The sequence below is a fragment of the Lissotriton vulgaris genome, chromosome 12, assembly GCF_964263255.1.
Source record: "Lissotriton vulgaris chromosome 12, aLisVul1.2, whole genome shotgun sequence".
Taxonomy (NCBI): Eukaryota; Metazoa; Chordata; class Amphibia; order Caudata; family Salamandridae; genus Lissotriton; species Lissotriton vulgaris.
The window spans coordinates 292,956,524-292,977,272 of NC_141700.1; the positions used below are offsets into that span (position 1 = coordinate 292,956,524).

General features: G+C 48.9%; 1 protein-coding gene across 2 annotated transcripts in view; it reads right to left on the bottom strand.

Annotated features, from left to right (window-relative positions):
- Positions 1-20,749, bottom strand: part of GAN (gigaxonin) — a 307,857-nt gene that overhangs the window by 121,152 nt on the left and 165,956 nt on the right. For both annotated transcript variants that reach the window (XM_086945082.1, XM_086945083.1), the window contains exon 5: positions 3,616-3,737. In XM_086945082.1, coding sequence (XP_086801208.1) covers positions 3,616-3,737 — 122 coding nt within the window. The remainder of the gene's footprint in view (positions 1-3,615; positions 3,738-20,749) is intronic.

Consider the following 20,749-nt stretch of genomic DNA (forward strand, 5'->3'; position numbering starts at 1 on the left):
ACCTCCGTCTTGTCAGAGTTCAGTTTCAGGCGGCTGGTCGCCATCCACTCGGCTACCTCTTTCATCCCTTCGTGCAGGTTGGCTCTGGCGGAGGCGGGGTCGTTGGTCAGGGAGAGGATCAGCTGGGTGTCGTCGGCGTAGGAGATTATGCTGAGGTTGTGTTTGCGTACGATGGCCGCGAGGGGGCTCATGTAGACGTTGAAGAGGGTGGGGCTCAGAGATGATCCTTGAGGGACGCCGCAGATGACTTCGGAGGCCTCTGACTTGTACGGTGGTAGGCGGACTCTCTGTGTTCTTCCGTCGAGGAAGGAGATGATCCATTCCAGCGCCTTGTCCTGGATTCCGATGTTGCTGAGGCGCTGTACTAGGGTGCGGTGGCAGACCGTGTCGAATGCCGCGGAGAGGTCTAGGAGGATGAGGGCCGCTGTTTCTCCATTGTCCATCAGAGCTCGGATGTCATCGGTGGCGGCGATGAGGGCGGTCTCGGTGCTGTGATTGGCTCGGAAGCCGGACTGTGAGGGGTCGAGGGATCCGTTCGTCTCGAGGAAGGCGGCCATCTGCTTGTTGACGGTCTTCTCGATGACTTTCGCAGGAAACGGGAGGAGCGAGATGGGGCGGTAGTTCTTGAGTTCGGTGGGGTCCGCTGTTGGTTTCTTGAGCAGAGCGCTGAGTTCGGCGTGTTTCCAGCTCTCAGGGAAGGTGGCGGTGTCGAAGGATGTGTTGATGATGTCTCGCAGGTGGGGTGCGATGACAGCGTCGGCCTTGTTGAAGACGTGGTGAGGGCAGGGGTCGGTCGGTGATCCGGAGTGGATGGAGTTCATCGTGCGGATGGTGTCTTCGGTGCTGATCGGGGTCCAGGCGTGGAGGGTGGTGGTGGGGGGTGGTTGTTCGGTCATGGTGTGCGTTGGTTGGTTGTTGAAGCTGTTGTGTATGTCCGCGATCTTGTTGTGGAAGTATGAAGCGAGGGAGTTACAGAGGTCTTGCGATGGGGTGATGTCGTTGTTTCCTGTGCTGGGATTGGAAAGCTCTTTCACGATGTTGAAGAGTTCCTTGCAGTTGTGTGCGTTGTTGTCCAACCGGTCCTTGAATGCTGTTTTCTTGGCGGCGCGGATCAGCTGGTGGTGCTTCCGGGTGGCAAGCTTGAAGGAGGTCCTGTTGTCCGGTGTAGGTTCCCTTCTCCAGACTTTCTCGAGGGCTCGGCAGTTCTTTTTGGAGCTCTTGAGTTCGTCGGTGAACCACGGGGCTTTCTTGCTGCCGGGTCTGCTGGGCGGGGTCCTCAGAGGGGCGAGTTCGTCCGCGCAGTTGCTGATCCACTTCGTGAGGTTGTCGGCGGCCTGGCTGGGGTTCGCTGAGCTGGCAGGAGGGTGCTGGCTCAGGGAGGTGGCGAGCTGGTCTGCTGTGATCTTGTTCCAGCTTCTGCGGGCGGCCTGTTGCTGGTGGTGGTGGGTCGTCGTTCTCTTGAAGGTGAAGTGGACGCAGCTGTGGTCCGTCCATTGAAGCTCTGTGGCGTGGCTGAAGGCGATGTCTGTGCTGGAAGAGAAGACTGCGTCGAGTGTGTGTCCGGCGAGGTGGGTGGGGGTGGCCACCAGTTGCTTGAGTCCAAGATTGGCGAGGTTGTCGAGCAGGGTGCTGGTGTTGCGGTCGTTGTTGTTCTCTTTTAAAACCACTTTTTGACCAGAGAGGTATTCGCACACAGAGACAGGCCGTGCTGGCATGTTTTGCACCTGAGGATATGCAGCTTAACTGCCACTTTGTAAAATTCTTAAGACAAGTAGAAAAAAAACACCTAGCTAGAACAGCAATACAGCTGACAAGGAAAAGACGGATGCAAAATAACTGCTTATTCCTTTAATGTACACTAACCTCCATTTGGTTATAATGTCTTTTAATGGGTTTTTTAATATTTTTAATAACTGATGATACGTAATGAGATATTTTGTAGCAATAGTTTTAAGTAACTCTGCTAAATAAAATAAACTAGAAACTTGAAATAAAGTTCTGGCAACAAAGGTCTGAGATTCTGAGAATTGTGCCTTTGGCCTTTTCCCCATTCTTATACGTAGAATCCTGATCACCTTATAAGACTAATTATCTACTTAGGATGATCAGGATCTGAAAGTTGATAGCAAAGTAGTTTTTTCAAAATTCTAATGAGGAAAGGTGCAACTTTCCTCACTGCAAAAAAAATAATGAAGATTTGGAGTATTCCATGCGCTTCCCCGAGGGTTTAAAGTAAAGCCTGTCTCTCTTAAAAATATTTTTTCTGTGTTTTGTCATGCATTCTTTGCAATAAGGCCCTATTTCCTCAAAGAACATTCTGGGAGATCCCCCTTCGAGTGGGCCAGTCTTACTTTGTGAAATATAGGAACAGTATTTGCACTGAACCGCTTTTAAAGTTCCACACCTTACCACACCTTTAGGTTGTCTCCAACGCTTTTATTGGCAGAAATAACACAAGTAATTTGACAAAATACAGAAAACAAGCATTGTACAAAACAAATTGCTATGGTTTTGTACAGTGAAAAGGATGTCTCAAGGTTCCTAAATACAGACGGAACAGATACAGTGCCACCAAAAATTCAGAAAAAGTCTTACATGCTACCAGCAGAGTGAGCTTCATTTATACACAGAATAGGGAAATCCTACCAGTAGCATTATATGAGTGGGTTGGGGAAGGGTAGTACTAGGCTTGAAGAGAGAAGTCTGGCAAAGTTGCAAGATGTATCCAAAGAGAGGACATGAACCAAAGTGTTGTCCAAACTCGGACTTCTAGCTGTTCTGGAAGAGGGAGGTACATGAGGTTAAAGTGACACTATGGATACACAGAACAAGGAGGAGCCCATATTATGGCAGGTGGCTTAACACTCATAACAGTAGTAATAGGGTGAGGGCTGGCTGGTACAATTCATAAAGCTTTCACGGTCTACTCCACTTCAATGCATGAATGTGCTTCAATATAGTTTATTTGTGCGTGCATCATTAACTGTCTGTTAGTTAAGTTCCAAGGACAAGCTGGTAACGCACTTCGGGGTCTCGAAGATAATCATATTTAAAAAACTGTGGTTCTGATCTGGTCAAATGAAACCTCCAAATGGCTTTTTAGCATCCCTCCGATCCTTCCGCCTCCTCCAATAAGAAGCAATAGGATGAACGTTGTGCCTGCAGAAGGTTGGAAGCAAGATCACGTTTAATACCTTCTAGGAAAACACAGGAGAGGTCTGCACACCCTTAGATGGAAAATGATGACAAAAGCAACTCAAATTGTGTTAAATGGAGCAATTTACTATTCTGGATTTCTGCTGAGGTTCAAGGCCCTACAAGAACAAGATGATAAATGTTGCATTTCTTCAGGATGTTCACTGATTCTAAGAAAACAGGAGCCCCCCCCCTCCTTGCGGGCGCACACTGCTGCGACAGTCAAGCTCGAGCTGCTAAATTAGATTACCTTATATATCATTTAATTTAAAGACATAGGCATGGGCAGGACAGACTACGTGTGATATCCTAAAGGACCTAACTGAGTTTGATCTCGGCTTTGCTACATTTAAAAACAACCAATCTGGCACATATAAAATAACATCACAACATTGTGTAATAAAAGTATTCAGTACACACCTGCTGACAGAACCCCATGGTTGATCCTGGGGCAGCTCATCGGCGCAAGCTCAATCCAGAGCTGCCTATTTCGGTCATAAAGGGGACACATGCACCGCACTACGGATGTTGGGTTGCGGGAACTGAAATTAGGAAACAGACAAGAACATTTTAAGTCTTTAAATATAAGAGTCAAGTATTAATTATTAAACTTATGGTACATGCATACATAGGGTAACCATACGGTACAAGTAGAAGAAGATAAGACGTATTGGCAGTTTGAGACAACAGTAAGTACCATAGTTCATTTTAAATTATTATAAGTCGGTGGACCACAGTCAGTCGAAGCTAATTTCAATGAAGCACATGAGTCACTCTTCAGGTCAGCGAGTAGCAGAGTTGAGCTGTGTGCAATGGACATCCTTGGAAGGTGTGGTTACTTCAAGGTATCCAGTGAGAGAGCTTCAAAGAAAGGGTACTAAGTGGGGGAATGGTCTGAAACTGCTAGGGGCACAGTGATGCTCTGAGATCATGAGGTGATACAGGGGTTGAGATTCGAGATGACTGCTAGAGATGTATTGACAAGTATTGAAAGGTACAAAGATGCAAGACTTTGCATAGATTTAAATACTAAAAACAGGTCAATGGGTATGCACATTTAGTGGCATGTGAGCCGGCCAGTTTGATCCTTATGGGGGAAGTGGCTAAGGAGCACTCAAATTTGAGCAAGGTGAGTAGCAAAGATGGAAAGTGTTAGAGCTAGAGAGAGTGGAAGGGAGACTTGGAAGGAGAATGCAATATTAAACGCTGCTGAATACTAAAGTATCTACAAGGAGTTTGGTCCTATAGAAACGTCATTTAGAAGCGGTTTTGAAGAAGTTCAGTCAGTGCCATTGGGAAGGTGTGCATGCTTAGTTCTAGAAAGATAAAAACCTCCTTGTCCAGATGAACATAACTGCGATGTTAAATAAGGGAGATTCGAGTCAGAAGGAATATTGTACATTATTGGCGTTCATACAAAGCATTTTCTGCTGTTAATAAAGGTGAAAAAATGACTTGATGGTTGGACAACCGATTAACAGTTTGTGTTGAGATTTTGGATAGGATTAGCGTGGGAGCAGAAGATAAGGACCCAATGACATTTACTATAACTAAAAATATAAAAAGATTATCTAGATGCAATGTTCTATAACAAATAAATCCAGGAAATGCAAACGTTAGCAAGGAGAAGAGGAACTTGGTGGTAGACGAAAGTAAACTGGAGATAAGGAAAGCACTTTCTCATTGGAGTAGATCTTGAGGAAGAGGCATTGAAGGATGCTGTTAAGTCCTATGTAGGATGAACGGAAAGAGACAAAGATGTAAATACTTGGCGCATAGGTGCCAAAAGAAGGTGTCTCTAGTAAGAGGATGAGAGGTGATTTGCAACAACAGGGAAGGTAGAAGGTTTAACAGGCAAATAAGGTTGGCAAGATTTAGTGGATATATGTTTTTATGTTTAAAGGAGAAAAAAAAGAAAAAGTCAAGAGTGTTTAAGTGGTTGCCAAAAGAAATAGTTGATTAGACTATGAGGCCAGATTGATTGATGGATTTAGGAAGCGGAAAAGGCATGATCATGGGAAGATATATATTTTTGGGGGGTTTTTAATATATTTTTTATTCAGCAAATATAGACATAAAAATGCCACAATACAGCATATAGTTAAAATGCAAATTATAGAAACAGTGCAACCATAAAAACTGTGCGAGACACAATAAAATCCTATTAAAATATACGATGGGTGCTGTACCACTCTATAAAATAGCTCCTAAATCAAAACCAAATTAGGAAAAAGATCACATATTCATTATACATACATTTGTACATGCATACGGAGCTCAAGATGTCCTCGAAAGATGGGTAAACTCGTATTTCACCCCCATAATCTCTTTTAAATTGCATTACTAATTCATTCAACGACTACTGTATTGTGATTAAAGCACAAGTTACTTACCTTCGAGTAACAGTAGTTAGTGTTAGATTCCTTTCCTTAGAATATCCCCAGGCGTCAGACTGGATGCGGAAAGTTTTTCGTCAGCAGTACCCTTGCACGTCGGTAGGCGTGGTCTGCGGCCCCGCGTCCATTGTCTTGATCGCCGGGTTGACATCGGAGTACTTAGACGCCGCCCTCGCGCGCAGACGTCAGTTCTGTACACAGCTTTCCGCGCCAGGAACGCAGAGCCATGCAAGAAACCGACACTAGTGCCATGTAAATAGGGCCCTCAAAGGAAGATACCATAACCCTAGATATCGGTTCGCAGAACGGGGAGGATGGCTGGGGCGGTAAGAAATCGAACACTAACTACTGCTTCTTATAGATAGATCGTTACCGAAGGTAAGTAACTTATGCATCAGAAAGAAACAGGTTAGTGTTAGATTCCTTACCTTAAAATAGATACCCCAGCGATACCACCCCGGTGGTGGGTCTGCAAACCAAGATCACACCAGAAAGTCCTGGAGAACGGAACGGCCAAAGAAGCAGTCTCTCCGGACTTGGCTGTCCAGGCAGTAGTGCTAAGCAAATGTGTGCCGCGAGGCCCAAGTAGCTGCCTGACAGATGTCCTGCAAGGGGACTCCCCGACCTAGGGCAGTAGTAGCGGCAGTGGCCAGAGTGGAATGGGCGAGCAGCCCCACAGAAGGCTCCTTTGTCGCCAAGGAGTAACAGACGTTGCTGCTCAAAACGACTCACCGAGAGATGGTCCGCTTGTGCACTGCCCATCCCTTCTTAGCGCCCACGTAACCAACTAAGAGCTGGTCGTCCACCCGGAACTGGCGTGTGCGGTCTAGATAAAAGGAGAGCGCACGTTTTGGGTCCAGACGGTGGAGCCTCTCTTCCGCTTTCGAGGGATGCAGAGGCGGAAAGAAGGTGGGCAAGGTGATGGACTGCCCGATATGAAAGGCTGTAACCACCTTGGGCAGGAAAGAAGGACGAGTCCTCAGAATAACCTTGTCCAGATGGACAGAGAGGAAAGGAGGCTTAGAAGACAGAGCCTGGAGCTCACGCACTCTCCTGGCAACCAGGAATGCAGTTTTAAGAGTCAGAAGACGAAGAGGACAGTTATGAAGTGGCTCAAAGGGAGCGCACAGAGGATAAGTCAGTACAAGGTTCAAGTCCCACTAAGGCATCACGAAGGGAACCGGAGGGAACATGTGTGTGATGCCTTTCAAGAGTCTATTTACAACAGGGGACTTGATAAGAGAAGGATGATCAGGAAGCCTTAAAAAGGCTGAAATGGCTGAGACATAGCCCTTGATAGTGCCCAGAGCAGAGCCCTGCTGGGCAAGAGAAAGAAGGAAGAGGAGAACCTCTGAAAGGGGGGCAGAAAGTGGATCCACAGCCTTTTCTGTGCACCAAGCCACAAATTTGTTCCACCTGCAGGCGTATACCGTTTTGGTGGAGGAACGCCTGGCTGCCAGAATCACATCACAGACTTCAGAAGGCAAGTCAAATGGCCTCAACTGTCGCTGCTCAATCTCCAGGCATGTAGGTGGAGACTGGACAGGTTCGGGTAGAGGACCGTCCCCTGCTGCTGAGACAGAAGGGCCTCCTGAGGAGGCAGACGAATCGAGTGATCGACTGACATGCCGAGTAGCTCCGGATTCCAGTATCTTCGTGCCCAGTCCGGAGCTACAAGGATGACTTGGGCCCGGTCCCGCCTGATCTTCTTCAGGACTCTGGGCAAAAGTGGTATAGGCGGAAAGGTGGACAGACCGCAGCTCCACTCGAGACGAAAAGCGTCTCCGAGCGAGTGCCGCCTAGGAAATTCCAACGTGCAGAACTGATGACATTGTGCATTCTCTTCGGTGGTGAATAGATCGAACCAAGGCTCTCCTCACTGCTGAAAGAGACCTTGCGCCACGTCCGAGTTTAAACACCATTCGTGATACATCATGCACCGGCGGCGGAGTTCGTCCGCCCGGGCGTTCAGGGAACCTGCTAGGTGTTGAACCACCAGGGTGACGCCCTGGTGTTCCAGCCATGTCCAGAGGTGTAGAGCCTCCTGACAAAGGGTCCACGACCCCACCCCGCCCTGTTTGTTGCAGTACCACATGGCGGTGGTGTTGTCCGTGAACACCTTTACTAGAGTTCCCCAACAGAGGGAAGGAATGCATTCAGTGCATGTCGGATCGCCCCCAGCTCCAGAAGGTTGATATGGAGCCGGGCCTCCGCCGGAGACCAGAGGCCTCTGATCTCCGCCTCTCCCATGTGGACCCCCAATCCCAGGAGGGGCGCATCCGTCACTACTACGTGCTCCAGTTGGCGTAGGGAGAGGGATCTGCCGCTGACCCAACTGCGGTCCGTGAGCCACTACTGCAACTGTCTTGCAGTGCCCTCTGAGATCAGGACATGGTCAGGCAGGTTGCCCTGATGCTGTGCCCACTGAAACTTCAGGTCCCATTGCAGAGCCCGCATTCGCCACCTGGCGTGATGCACCAGTAGGATGCAGGAGGCAATCAGCCCCAGGAGCCGCAGCATCAACCTGACCGAAACTCGGGATAAAGGCTGAAAGATCGGAATCAGAGCCGGAATATCCTGAACCTGCTGCTCGGGAGGATAAACTCGAAACTACGCCGAGTCCAGAATCACTCCGATGAAGAGGAGCTTCTGAGGGACACAGGTGTGACTTCGGCAAGTTGATGGAAAACCCCAGCGAGTGCAGGAGATCGGCTGTAGTCTGGAGGTGGGAGACGACTGTCTGGGGCAAGCCCACCTTCACCAACCAGTTGCCGAGATAGGAGAAGACTGAAACCCCTGATCTGTGCAGATGAGCTGCGACCACCGCCATCACTTTCGCGAACACCAGAGGGGTACTGGTGAGGCCGAAGGGGAGCACAGTAAACTGAAAGTGCTCGTGGCATACCACGGGAAGCACCGGTGGGCCAGCAGGACAGGGATGTGGAAATATGCGTCCAGCAAGTCCAACGCTACAATCCAGTCTCCAGGGTCTAGGGCAGCCAGGACCCAAGCTAAAGTCAGCATCTTGAACTTCTCCTTCCGGAGGAAGCCGTTGACGCTTCGGAGGTCCAAGAAAGGGTGTAGGCCTCCTTTGCCCTTCTTGGGTACCAGAAAGTAGTGGGAGTAGCAACCACGTCCTACTTCTGGCCCAGGAACGCGCTCGATGGCCCCTTTGGCAAAGAGGACCGTAACTTCCTCCTTCAGAAGTTGCAAGTGATCCCCCAACATGCAGTGGTACTGCAGTGCATAGCTGGAGGGGGGTCGCCTCGAAGGGGCGGGAGTAGCCCCCTCGGACGATTTGCAGCACCCACCTGTCAGAGGTGATGGTACGCCAGTGGAGGAGGTGATGGCAGACCCTGCCCCCCACTGGTGTCGAATGGGCCTGAAAGCTCGGATTAGGAAGGCTTTGAGGCAGATGCTGCGGGAGTGGATGTGAACTGACCTTGCCGTTGTCCACCTGCACCGCCACAGCGGTTACCACATCTGCGACCACGTTGAGGTTGATTCTGCGGCCTGTGGCTGAACGAACGTGTGGGGGCGCCCCTTCCTTGGCCACGAAAGGGGTGAAAAGCAGATGTATGCTGGCGCTGGACCGACAGGACCAAGGACTTGGCCATAGCCCTGGAGTCCTTGAAACGCTGAAGCGCACTGTCTGCTTTGTCGCCAAAAAGGCGATGGCCATCGAAGGGCATGTCCATGAGCGTGGACTGGACATCCCCCAAAAATTGGCGGACCTCAGCCAGGCCTGGTGACGGATCGCCACCGTCGTGGAAATCGCTCTGCCCAGAAAGTCTGTGGTATCAAGTCCTCATTAAATGGAATAACGTGCTGCATCCTGCCCCTGAGCAAGAACTTGGGTGAGCCATGCCTGGGCCTCCTCCGGACACTGGGGCAGCTTGTCCGCAACAGTATCCCACAAAGAGTGGGTGTAACGGCCCAAAAGGCAAGCAGTGTTGATAGACCGCAATCCCAAACTCAATGAGGAGAACAGTTTCTTCCCAAACTGATCAAACCTTTTGGATTCCCGATCTGGAGGAGCAGTCTGAACGCAGTCTGGGATGTAGAGGCCTGGATCACCAGGCTCTTAGGGGTGGGGTGAACAGACAGAAAGCAGGGGTCGCCCGGAGCCAAGCGGTGGCGTCGGGCCAGTTCCGATACACAGGGGGCACTGTGGAGGACTTGGACCAGGTGCCCATCAGAGCGTTCGTGAGGGCTTCATTAAATGGCAGCATAGGCTCCGAAGAGCTTACTGGCGGCTGAAGCACCTCAGTGAGGAGATTAGTCCTCACGGCCTCAGCAAGGAGCTCAAGTGCAAAGTTCTTGGCTGCCCTGCGCAACACCAAACCATATGTAGCACCCTCCTCCATAGCCACGGAGCGAGGAGAGATGAATCCAGTGTCAGGCGATGTATCCAGACCACTGGCCTCCCCAGCTCATCTGCCCAGTCCTGACTTAACTGGCACTGTCGTGCCAGAGGGTCCTCAGACCGCTCCCAGTCCTACCCTTCATCGGTGTCCTGAAAAAACAGGAAAGAATGACGAAGCCGGGTCATAGGTGAATTGCTCACCCACCAACGCTGGAGACGGCGCTGAGCAGTACCGCTCCGACGCCGGACCCTGACCGGGGATGAAACCGGGGTCGTCGTCCTCGTCCGAAGACTGCGCCGGGAGTGACACCAATGGGGTCGGCGCCAGCGGAGTCGTAAGGTCAACCGGCGTCGACTGGGATCCAGGCCTGGATCCCCTGGGGACCTGCGGCGTCAGGACTGAAGTCGACGACAATGCCAGGGCGGAAGCCGTGGCTCGCTAGGGCCCAAAGTCAGGTCTGCGGGGCCCGAAGGTGTGCAGGCAGGGCTCAACGGAGGGAAGTGAGTCCTCATGGCCACGAGGAAGTCACGTATCTCCTCCGATGTGGCATGCAGTCCAGGGACCGGAGGGTATGGGACCGCCTGCGGCTAGGGCATAGCCGCGAGGGTGGTGTCACCCGAAACCTCAGCCACGTTGTGCGACCGGCGAGGGGAGTCAGAAGAGCGATGTTGCCTCTGACTTCTTCCTCGACTTACCGGAGGACTTCGATCCAGTCGAGTGGTGATGGCTCGACAAGCGTTTATGGCTGTGACTCCGCGATCGGTCTCCCTCGACTTCCTCCTCGACCGGGACCTTGAGTGGCGCGGAGCCGACTGCCGGATCTTGACGAGCTTGCGGGACCGCTCCTGCCTAGCCTTCGAGGTCAAGGCCCGGCAGTTGGGCACTACTTTTCATGGTCAGCCCAGAGGCAGTAGAGACACCGGCGGTGGGGGTCAGTCACCGACATCAGGCGGTGACAGGCGTTGCAGGGCTTGAACCCAGGTATCCCTATCGGCACCAGGAGTCAATATCGACTCGAAAAGAATAGCCAAAAAAAGGCCAAAAAGTTAGTCAAAAAATGACTAGGGTACTAGTCTTCCCGGATCTGCGCTTGCTGGCGCGGAAAAAAGAACTGACGTCAGGACACGAGGGAGGCGTCAAAATACTCCGTTGACATCATCCCGGCAATCACGACGCCGACGACGGACATGGAGCCGCAGACGACGCCTACTGATGCGCAAGGTTACTGCTGACGAAAAACTTTCCGGATCCAGTCTGCCTGCTGAGGATATTCTAAGGTAAGGAATGTAAGACTAACCTGTTTCTTTCAGATATTCTTCCTATTGCACATGTCACATTTACCCCCTTGCATGCTGCCCCGATTCCGGCTAAACAGAATTTACGGCTAGGATCAAGTAACACTAACGGGCACACAAAACAAGGGAGAGAGAAGTACATCTCTACCCGCAATTTCCCTTCCTCACAGGGCGGCCCCCCCCTCACATCCCTGAACTCGTGTGAAGTACCACGGTTGAGGAGAAGCCTTCCCTCGTGCACCAAACGGGCGGGGAGCACTACACATCAGCAGGGTTACGGGCAGGACTGTTATTAATTGCCTCTCCCTTCTGTTTCCCGTGGGAAAGACCGGTGACAAGCCCAGAGAGAAGATCCTGACCAAGATGCTAGGGGGAAGAAGACTAAACCGGACCACCAGCACAGCATACCATGCTTCCACATCAGATTCCTTTAAATAAATCTGATACCTCTGAAAGAACCCGGGTGTCCAGTGTCGTTTTGTTACGTGACAATCAGGTTTTAAGAATTTTTTCCGTTCAAGGAACCACAAACAGTCCAACAAAATGTGTGGCCAACTGCATTTTATTTGTAAACCACATGTTCACAGACCCTGATTATTCATCATTGCAATTTTTATCTTCCCATCTGCGTGGCATGGATTCAGGCCAACTCTGAATCTAAATACTGTATTTCTAATCTTAGGGTTAGGCATGACCTCGATATAGATCGTCCACCCGTTTATCAAAAACTGGGTGGACAATTTGCTCCCCAAATAACGTAAATCTTCTTCTCGAGCCTTAGTATTGATAATAACACGTAGCACCTGCTTAGGAATCTGCTGCCCTAATTTCCAATGATCTGACTCCAAGGAAAGTTTTACACACAACTTATTTAACTTCTGTATAACTTGGGAAGCCCAATTAAATTCAATTTCCTCCATTTCTCTTTTACAAAGATTTGATATTTAGGGGGTCCCTTCTCTGTTCAATCTCTGCCAGAAGTTCAATGTTACTTCCATTCCCTTGAAATTCCAGGCTGCAAGTTGACATTCTACTCTCACAACCTGTATCATAGTTGATGGAGGGAGAGCAAGGAGCTGTTTCACACATTTACCCTCCTCTAAATTCCAATACCATTTACCACCCAAGCGTAAAATATCCGCACCATATTGAAATTGTGGGCGGACCATTGCAGTAAAAGCGGATAGAATTGGCCGCAAGGAAGGGCCTCCATACTTCTATTTAAATTGTTTAAGGCCCCATACGGAGGAGAGAGTCTTTGATTTTATTGACTGTATGTGATCCCTTCAATTTAACTTGCTATCGAATCACATACCCATGTATTTAGATTATCCACTACTTCGACTCTGACCCATCCCAGTAAAAAGAACTCTTTCTTTTCCCCCTCCCCCATTATTTTCGTCTTTTCTAGATTGACCGGGAGACGTTTCTTTGTACAATAATCGTGAAACATGTCCAATTTGTTTTGCAAACCCCACTCTGTCATGTCCGTTATCACTAGATTGTCTGTGTATAGAAGACATGATATATATGGGTCCCCCCATCTTAGGGCTTAACCCACCGGCCTTGCTCAATATGTTTGGTAAGTCGGAATGGAAAAAAGAGAATAACAGTGGGGCCAAGACACAGCCCTGTTGCAGTCCATTCTTTATCTGAATTTTCTTAGATAAAGTTCCAAGGGTACCTAAATTACCCTGGCCCAATTTAGTGAGTGCATTTCCTGAATTAGTGAGAGTACTGCTTTATTGATTCCAAGCTTTGCCAGCATATTCCACAGTAGAATATGATCTTGAAGGCAGCTCGGAAATCAACCAAACAGCAGAACAGACTGCCTTGCGCTTCAATTGCCATTTTTTGCCATTGCCCATAGACTAAGGCAATTGTCTATTGTTGAGTGTCCCTCTTTGAACCAGACTTGCTTTATCAGTATCAAATTGTACTCTTCTGCCCAGGACTTCAATACGCCTAACAATATCTTGGAGAATACTTTGTCCCCCACATCCAGCAGACTTATAAGGCGATAATTCTGAGGTAGTGCGGCATCCTCCTTTATATAAATTTGTCTGACAATGGCCCCCTTCCAATTTTCTGGAAAAATCCCAGAAGTTAAAATATTTTGAAAGGTCACATTTAGAAATATTTTTAGGTCTCGCCTACGCAGCGCGCATGCGCTGCAAAGGAGACCTTTAGTCCTTGTGCAGCTCTTTTTCAAAGCACATACTCGTGCTTGTGGCGGCATATGGCTGGCGGGATTGCGCAACGGCGCGCCACAAGCACCAGTATGTGCTTTGAAAAAGAGCAGACTGCTCCCCCAAGCGCGCGTGCACCACTCGCGGTGCGCCCCTCCGCCTCTCTCTCCCGTTGCAGCCTGTATGCCTTGTTTATTTTTTTTTTTTAACTTTCAGAGCGCGCTTGTCTGCTTTACAATATTGATCCCTTCCTTCTCCACCTCAGCAGGAAGTCCTAACTCTGCAGCGTGTTTGAGTACCAGAGGTTGTTCCAGATATGTATTGTCACTCTTCATTATAGTGGTCTGACTACAAGGTCCTGAATGCACTAATTAGGACTCTCTTGTCTTCCATCAGTGTGTTGTACATCTGCTATTTTTTCCTCACACCGGTCTTGATTTTAGTTTGCTTGCAAATAGGTGTCACTCTTTGTTGCCCCTACTGTCCTGCCACTTCGTCAGGGCCCCCACATATGATATGAGTTCTTTTTATCTTGTATGATTTTTTCTTCAAATAACCTCAATTCCACACTGCTCAATTCCTCACTGCTCAAATTGTTCTTTTATCAATCACCAACACAATTCAGGAAACATATAATTTTAGACCGGGCCACAATTACAATCTTGTACTCACACGTGTCATCTTGCACATCTTCACTATCTTACATCGCCTTCACTGGCAAATGGCCCCAAATCTAGCTCCATTCAGAAACAAGAGTGTCTTCTCACTGCCTTTTTACTCTGTTCATGTCCCATATATTTCTACTACCAATTGCTTGCTTAAAGACAGCTTGTAAAACTAGCATTGGCAAAGCAAACAGGTTTCACCTATCCAACATTTATGGCTTAAGGAAACAAGCATTGGCATAGCCAATAGGTCTCGCCTTTGGGATCTTATAAGTGTTTAGTTATCCAGCACCATATCCTTGGTGCAACAACAGCAACGGTTGCATGGCTAAACACTTATACGGTCCCAAAGGCGAGGCCAATTGGCTATGCCACTGCTAGTTTAATATAATTGCTGGTCCCAAAGGCGAGGCCAATTGGCTATGCCAATGCTTGTTTAATATAATTGCTGGTAGGTTATCTGGCCCTGTGGCTTTGTTTTTAAGATCAGATGGTTTCTTTTATACTTTGAAAGGAGAAGTACGGCTTTAATTGTTCCACATCCTTGGGCCTTATTTCCAAGATCATCTCTATCCTACTACCATTGTACAAATAACTCAAATGGTTAATCCAATCATCTTCTCCAACCAAACACCGCTTTTCTTCCTGTACGTTTCCCTCTCTTACCAATCGCCAGAATAATCTTATATTTGTATTTATCACTTCTAACATTGTTTGCCAATTTTTGGACATATATTCTATTTTCCTTTCCCTCATCCTATTTTTATACACAAGTTTTGCCCTCTGAGGTTCTCCATGGTTTCCTATCCTGTCTTTTTCTTAGCTGTCTTTCCCATTTTCGTAACCTCAATTTTAGGTTCCTACACTCATTATTAAAACAACCATTTATTTTTCTCTTTTTTCTTGAGTGCGGGCTCTGATTTTTCATGTATCCTTAAGCAATTTAGCATCTGCTCAATCACCTAGTCATACCATATTAGGGTTTTCTCTCTTTTCTCCAGTTTGCAAAAGGACGTATAATCAATCATCAGAGCATTGACCAATTTCAGGCTGTCTTCGGTTATATGGTGGTTATGCGTCTCGGGTGATCTATCTGTAGAGGGACCACGCTTTCTCTTTCAGTCTCTTGTACTATCCTAATTAATAGTTGCAGGGGCCAGTGGTCACTGCCTTCACTCTGCAGTACCTCATATCCTACTACTGCCTTAAAGTTCAATCCATTTATAAAAGCATAATCAATTGGCCAATTCTGATTCCCTATACGAAAGGTCTTCTGTGCAGGGCGGTTGGTGTTCGCCTGCCCACTGGCACAAAATAGCCCTATGGATCCAAAAACCTTTGCTAGAGATTTGTTTTGTGCAGCACTACATGTGCCACATGGTTAATAGATCCTTAAACAATTTGTCGCTAGTGAAGGGTCCAGTTTATGATTAAACTCTCCTAAGGTCATTATCAGTTGTGAAGCTTTTGTTGTACAAATGAGTACCAGATCTTCTTCTAGCAATCCCAGTAGCTCTGCATAGTCGGTTATGGCTCATGGCTGAATATATATATTAATCACCATTATTTGCCTTCTTGCCCCGGGGCCACTATAGAGCTCTACTTGGCTAGCTAATAGCCACCTACATTTCACTTTTAACTTGGTGACTTTGTTGGCTATTTTTGATGATACTAACGTAATCTACCCCCCTGAAGGGTGTCCTAGATTCATACGTACTGCCTTTTTGGTAAGCATAAAGAAACCATCTATTGGTTCGGGTACCTCGCACAACCAGGACTCCTGAAGACACATTATTTCATAACTACCCAGCATTTCTCTAAAGGTGTCTTGGGTTATCTGTCTTTCATATCCCCCTATATTACGTGACAATACCCGTAGGCTGGGTGAGAACCCCATTTCTTAATCCAGGTCGCCCATCCCATTGTCATCCCAATTTATTAAAGAGTCAAAAAGTGGTTTGAATCGATTAGTCGACACTGGGCCCTTTACAGCATTTGCTATTGTTACTTTTATCCTTCCCTGATTTTTATCAGTACAAATTCTTCTATGCTGGGCTTCTAGTATATCATACTGTATTTTCTCCGGGCGTAGTCCTGCGTGGTAGGAGAGGGCCCCAGAATTCCTGGGGTTACTCCCTTCTATTCCCAACTCACCATCATGTACTAGTCTTATCCCCCCGTTCCAATTTTCCCTCTGCCCTTACCACCATCTGAAGACGGCTGTAATGCCAGAAACCGGTCCTAGAAAGCTTGAATCCAGTCCAGGGAAGGCATGGCTTGGCAGTTCGGGCTGGACTGTTCCCATGAGGTACAGGGTCAAACTGATTTGCATATGGCCATGTCTGAACTGGGGTGGAGGAGTGGGCTAAAGAACGGTGATGGATTAAACCCAGATCTGTTGACTGGGTGTGAGTGTTTGATTGGTTCAGATGCTCCGTCCATCACCACCCCCTTTTGTACCGCTTTGTTCGCCATAAGTTGGCAGGGTATGCTCAGACGTGAGTCCCTTGCTCACTTTGCCACTGGATTCCAACAAGCCTGGCTGAAGACAGCTGTAATGCCAGAAACCGGTCCTAGGAAGATTGAATCCGGTCCAGGGAAGGCATGCCTTGGCAGTTCGGGCTGGACTGTTCCCATGAGGCACAGGGTCAGACTGATTTGCATATGGCCATGTCTGAACTGGGGTGGCGGAGTGGGCTAAAGAATGGTAATGGATTAAACCCAGATCTGTTGACTGGGTGTGAGTGTTTGATTGGTTCAGATGCTCCGTCCATCACCACCCCCTTTTGTACCGCTTACCGCCATCTGCTTCACGCATTCGGAACAGAAGAGGACCTTTGTCACCTCATTTCCGGCCAAATTAGTTACAAAGCCTATTTGCCCTATATCATTAGATGTAGCCCCACCTAATGTAGGACATTTACCCAATATTTGTAATAGGTATGAATGATTTAGGGGTTTTATTTTACTTTGCAGCTTCCCCCAACCTTCACACCCATAGGCTATCTATTATTATACTTCCTTTTTCTCCTCCCAACTGTAGGTACTATCTCTGGACTTGGGCAGACTCATCCCAGATTGATCTGAAGAGGGCTCTCCCCTTATTCTTATGCTGGACGGCTCACCATCCGCCCTGCTACCTAGTCTTTCCTTTTTACACCGTAGTACAAGGCCTTGGGGTTGCATACTTCCAGACATGGTATTCATCCCCTTCAGGGTTCTTATATCTTTCCTATTTAAATTCCCCCCTGGTCCCTTTTTACTTCTAGTTCCATCCATCAATTGTCTCTCTATATCTAGTGCCGCCACACCCTGCCCTTGCCTCCAACTTTGTTTTATACCCTTTTCTTTTTCAACATTTTCTGCGGATTCCTTCTGATCTTATGCTCAGGTATATACCTCTTAATTCTCCTATTGGGCCTCCTCTTTATTACCAGCATTGGGCATTTTGAAATATATACCATCGGGGGATTTTTGGGCTGTGTGGATTCGCCCTCATCAGTGCATTATGACACATATACCTCCTGATCTCTTCTCTTTTACTGGTCGTACTATAGTAGGCATACAGTAGTTAATTTGTTTTAACTCCTCTGCAATCAGCTGTAATTGGGATTTATGGGTTTTCCCTTGTCCGTTATTCTCAACTAGAGCATTTAATATTGCCTGAAAGGTATTTTGCATTAAAAACATCACCTCTAGTAATGACGAAGCAGAAGTTGCTGTCATATCAAAGATCATGGTGAGATATGTTATTCACCAGAATATGGAGTGAATTTGTATTCCATAGATGGCAATGATGACCCAGGATTAAGGTGAGACAGCTAGCTATAAAATGGGGGAGTGGGGTGAGCACTCATTTGAAGCAATGTTGACAGGGTTGATCATTTATTTGTTAATGAATGAATTAATGAATGAATGACAGATTTCTACCAAGGGTGCCATACGTAATACCTGAAAGAGGCGGTAGTTGCAGTTTCCTTACCTTAGAATTACCCCCAGGTGTCAGACTGGATCCGGAGATTTTTTTTTTTTTTAGCAGTACCCCTGCGTGCCGGTAGGTGGAGTCGGGCGACTTCGGGTCTGTTGTCGGCATCATGGTCATTGGGATGATGTAGCGGTGTCTACTTAGACACTGCCCCTACGAGCCGACGTGAGTTCTTTATTTTTCCACTCCAGCCAGCGCAGATCCGGAGAAAGCGTGCCCCTTAGTCTTTTTTTGACTAAACAGTTTTTTACTTTTGTGAACATTTTTTTTAAGCCCTGTGACTCCTGTCACAAGCTGATGCTGGACACCGATCTGCAACTGGTGTGTCTTTGGTGCCTGGAGCGCAACCATGATCCAAAGTTGTGCTCCAACTGCGGCCATGAACCCAAAGTCTTTGCGGGAGCGGTCCTAAAAGCTTTTGGCGGTCTGGCAGTCCACTCCACGTTCATTCGCGTCGTTCGAGGGCCCGGTCGAGAGGAAGATCGCTGGACCGGCCACAGAGTCACCACCATTTGTCCTCGAAGTCTTCGCACTCCTTCAGTAAGTCGAAGCACAAGAAGACGGCGGAGAAGCACAAACGCTCTTCACCTTCTCTCTGTCAGTCGGCCGACGTGACGCTGGACCAGGAGCTCTCCGGCTCCTTCAGCGCTTTTCTCCTTTTACCGGAGCTGGATCGTCCTCTGCTCAGCTTCGTGCATTTTACGAAGCGCTGCACAGCTTCTTTGGGCAGCCCGACTCTGCAGGTGCGCCTTCGGACCCCATGACTTGGCTGGGGGCCCTAGGCTTTTGATGCCGGCAGCTACGGCCTCGGGGTACCTTCCCCACCGCAGATTCTAGTAACAATGCCCCTAGCGTCGGTTGCGCCCCCAAATGGCGTCGACCCCAACCTCACCCAGACTAGGACACGGCGTCGGTACCGGCGCCAGACAGTACTTTTGTACTGCTGTTCATCCCTGGCGTGCCCTACCGCCCTGAGTGGCAGCCAGAGGAGGGCGAGGAGGACTGGGAGCGGTCTGTTGACCCTCTGGCAGACCAACTTGAGGAACGGACTGACGAGAGGAGTTGGGTGATGCCAGTGGTCTGGATACCTCCCCAGACCTTGGTATACTTTCTCCCCCTACCATGGCTACAGAGAAGGGAGCTTCCTATTCTGTGTGTTGCAAAGGGCAGCTGATGCCTTGGGCCCCAAGCTTCCTACGGTGGCTATCAGGACTAATCTCCTGACTGAGGTGCTTCAGCCGGCGGCAGCCTCTTCGGAGCCCCTGCTGCCTTTTAATGAGGCCCTTACTGACATCCTTCTGGGCACTTCGTCCAAGCCAAGCACAGGGGCTCCTGTCAACAGGATGATTCCCCGATGCCACTGCCTGGCCCTGGGTGACCCACTTTTCCTCTCCCAACACCCTACCCCTGAGAGCATGGAGGTCCAAGCATCATTCTCAAAAGGCGCATTCCCTACTGCTCTCCCAGGTAGGGAATCCAAGAAGCTGGACCATCTTAGGAAGATGTTTTCTTCTGCCAGCTTAGGATTGTGGTGTGGTCAGTGAACACTGCATGTCTCTTCGGCCGTTATACACACACGGTGTGGGATACAGTCACGCAAGTGCTGCCACAATGCCCGGAGGAGGCCCAAACTGTGCTCACCCGCGCTTTCACTGAGGGTCGAGACGCAACTAAGTTTGCCATCCGGTGTGGGAAGGATACCGCTGACTCGCTAAATAGGACGGTTTCCACTTCGGTAGCCCTGAGGCACCACATGTTGCTGAGAACGTCTGGCTTCTCTGCGATGTCCAATCCACACTTTTGGTCATGCCCTTTGATGGCCGTCGCCTGTTTGGTGACAAGGCGGACAACGCGCTTGAGCGCTTCAAGGACTCCAGGCCCACGGCCAGATCCTTTGGCCTTACAGAGACTTCCAGCCCCATGCAGTCTGCCTTTCGTTGCTACGAAAGGGGTGCCCCACCACTTTCCACCCAGAGCCACAGGGCTGCGCAAGATACCCATCCTAGGCGTGGCCGAGGACATGGGACCCAGTGTCAACAATGCACCCCCCCGCAGCAGCCTCCAAGGCTTCCTAGTCCGACCTTTCAGGGCCATCAGTTGCCAGTGGGCGGCATGATTCGCCATCACCTCCCCCCTGGCACAAAATCATGTCGGAGAGGTGGGTTTTACTGAGAATCTGAAGGGGCTACTCCCTCCCTTTCGAGACTACCCCTCGGTCCGTGCCACCTACGCTCCATCGCATGTCTGAGGATCACTTGGCCCTTCACCCCCAGGAAGTTACGGCTCTTTCCCTGTGCCAGAAGTAGGTTGTGGTTGCTAATTCCACTACTTCCTGGTATCCAAGAAGGACAAAGGCCCGCGTCCTATCTTAAACCTCCGAGACGTCAACCGCTTCACCCGCAAGGAAAAGTTCGAAATGTTAACCTTGGCTCAGGTCTTGTCTGCCCTCGACTCTGGAGACTGAATGGTAGTGTTGGATTTGCAGGGCGCCTATTTTCACATCCCAGTTTTGCCTGCCCACCGGCGTTACCTACGGTTCACGGTAGGTCACGAGCATTTTCAGTTTACTGTGCTTCCCTTTGGCCTTACCAGTGCCACTCGGGTGTTCACGAAAGTGATGGCAGTGGTCGCAGCTCATCTGTGCACATCAAGGATTC